This window comes from Penaeus vannamei, chromosome 28 (assembly GCF_042767895.1).
Source record: "Penaeus vannamei isolate JL-2024 chromosome 28, ASM4276789v1, whole genome shotgun sequence".
NCBI classification, from domain to species: Eukaryota; Metazoa; Arthropoda; class Malacostraca; order Decapoda; family Penaeidae; genus Penaeus; species Penaeus vannamei.
In genome coordinates, this window is record NC_091576.1 from 6599565 (window position 1) to 6602064 (window position 2500).

The 2500-nt window shown below is 37.1% G+C and overlaps 1 protein-coding gene across 1 annotated transcript in view; it reads left to right on the top strand.

Annotated features, from left to right (window-relative positions):
• The window catches only part of para (sodium voltage-gated channel paralytic), a 162588-nt gene that overhangs the window by 33234 nt on the left and 126854 nt on the right, over positions 1-2500 (top strand). Inside the window, exon 5 of the mRNA XM_070141301.1 lies at positions 15-86. Within this exon, the coding sequence (XP_069997402.1) occupies positions 15-86 (72 nt within the window). The remainder of the gene's footprint in view (positions 1-14; positions 87-2500) is intronic.

Here is a 2500-nt window from a genome sequence, read left to right on the forward strand (position 1 = left end):
TTATTGGAGCGCAGAAAGGCAAGAAGGGAAAAGGGGGCAGAGGAAAAGCAGGTGGAGGGGGAGGAGGAGGAGGAGGGGGTGATGAGGTATACATTTCCTGATATATTGCAATCTATCGGCTTATGATATCCAAACAGCGTTATATGACCGTGTGCTGTTGGAGAGGCGTGGGCTTGGACATCCTGTAGAGAAACATGTCGAGATCACGAAAACTAATCCATTTGCTAATCCTAACATCACCCGAACCTTTAAACCATTTCTCTTAAATCTAAGAAGAACACATCAGACTCTTAACAGACTTCCTTAACCCTTTTCAGTTAAACAAAGTGACTAAAACCATGATGATAAAACCCACAGCGACAATAGCCCACGTCTATATCCATTTTCAAGCAGCTGGCAGTACAGTTATACTACACACTAGAGCCAGCTGCCTCAAGCCACGGGCAGACCAGCTGTCAGACACCACTAGTAGATCAGAGCGGCCTTCACTACCACCACCTACCACAAACCACTACCAACCATGCAACCACAGCCACACCAACAGCCTTGCTCGCTGTGGTTTTATACATAGCGGGTCATTAGTTATTAGAAGGATCTTCAGGCACTTATTGTGGTCAATTTAATTCTTGTGGATCATGAATAAGCCTTATAATTGGTATATGTGTTCGTAAATGCTGTTGGCTTGTTGGTAAAGTTCATGATAAGGTCTGAATGTGCCTAGAAGGTTTTTCACTTTAGGAGTGGGTTATGCACCAATGTTTTTCTTTGTGATATTTATTCATGTTTTCATTCGGCCATAAATATGGTGTCAAAGCAGTGCACTGACGGTGGTGATTTATTTATTTACAGATCTATTCATCTATTTTTTCATGTCTATATATACCACATTGTTTCATACTGTTCATTATCATCTATGCTATAAGGACAAGATCTGGAAAATGAAAAAAAAACAAGACGCAAGGCCTTGTCAAAGTTACGCTCGATCCGTGTCCCATATAGGAAGGGCCCCTCAGTGAGCATTATAGCATGCTACTGCGGTATGTTTACCTGTACAAACTCAATCATAATTTAGTGATCGGTCGAGGTCACTCCTGGCTTCCGTAGGGTCGATGTCGAACTGACACCCGGTTAGATGTTCGACCTTCTTGTTACAGAAGAGAATAATAATGATAATAATATATCTTTAAGTTGCCATTGACATAAAATATTCAGGAATAATATGATACGAAGATAGGAATAAGAGAATATGATTTTTTTTTTCCGTTCCTCTCGCCTTTATTCGTGAAATGTCAAGCACTGTAGCGAGGAGTAGGATTGGCGCTGATGCACATGGCGGTGTAAGCATGACAATTCTGCATGGCGACGTGTGCATGGCATGACTGTGTGTGCCCATTTGGTGTATTATTTATCCGGTGTCTCGAACCTACAAGTGACTTTGTACTAGTTTATATCTTCCTGACAAAATAGATATGGATATGTGATGTACTAAGCTACATTTTCTTCTATGGATATTGTGTAATTTTAAACGTTTTCTTGACAAAATGAATATGGTATATAATATAAGATGATATGGTACAATGTGATATACTTTATTGACAAAATGAATATGGCATGATATGATACGATATAGTTAATTGATAGATCTTGGTGATAGAGTGAATATATTATACCTTGATAGAACACGATATGGTACAGTGCTAGAGACTTTTTTCGTTCAATCTCGGTTCGTTTGTCTTTATCTAGTTTGACCGATAAAAAAAAAAAAAAAAAATATGGTGTTAGGAATAGCTAATAATGAAGTACAGGTTATCCTTAGGAGTATCTTGTGTGTTAAATAGGAGTTACGTAATCACACGAAACTTATAGGTGTTATCGAGCATAGGCTGAGAATGTTATATACCCAAACCCAATGTCGAGAAAGGTATTTTTCCCACGCGATGGCAATAGCATTTTAGCCTTTGTGGTGAGGAATTACTTTGCCCCGAAAAGCTAATTCTCCTTTCAAGAAATTAGAGCTCGGGAATGCGGCAAAAAAAATACTAATAGATGGTTTTTGTATGTCGCATATTTGACGCCGTTGTAAGCGTATATTCACAGGAAAGGGACACAAAAGTTACGGAAAGTATACCATGCACATATACCACGCTTTGCATATGTGCTTTGGCGATCTGTTTCTGTGTATATCGGATTAAGGCAATTGCGGAGAGATCCTTATAAAGCAATAACAATGATATTCTTGTAATATTTGTAATAATGAAATAGATTATAATGTTAACGATAACGGTAATGTTGATGATAATAGTAATGGAAATAATGATGATGATGATGATAATAATAATAAGGATAATATTGATGATGATAATAACAATAATAATGATGATAATGATAATGATAATGATAATGATAATGATAACGATGATGATGATATTGATGATAATAATAATGATGATGATAATGATAACAGTGATGATATTGATAATGATGATAATGATAACAATGA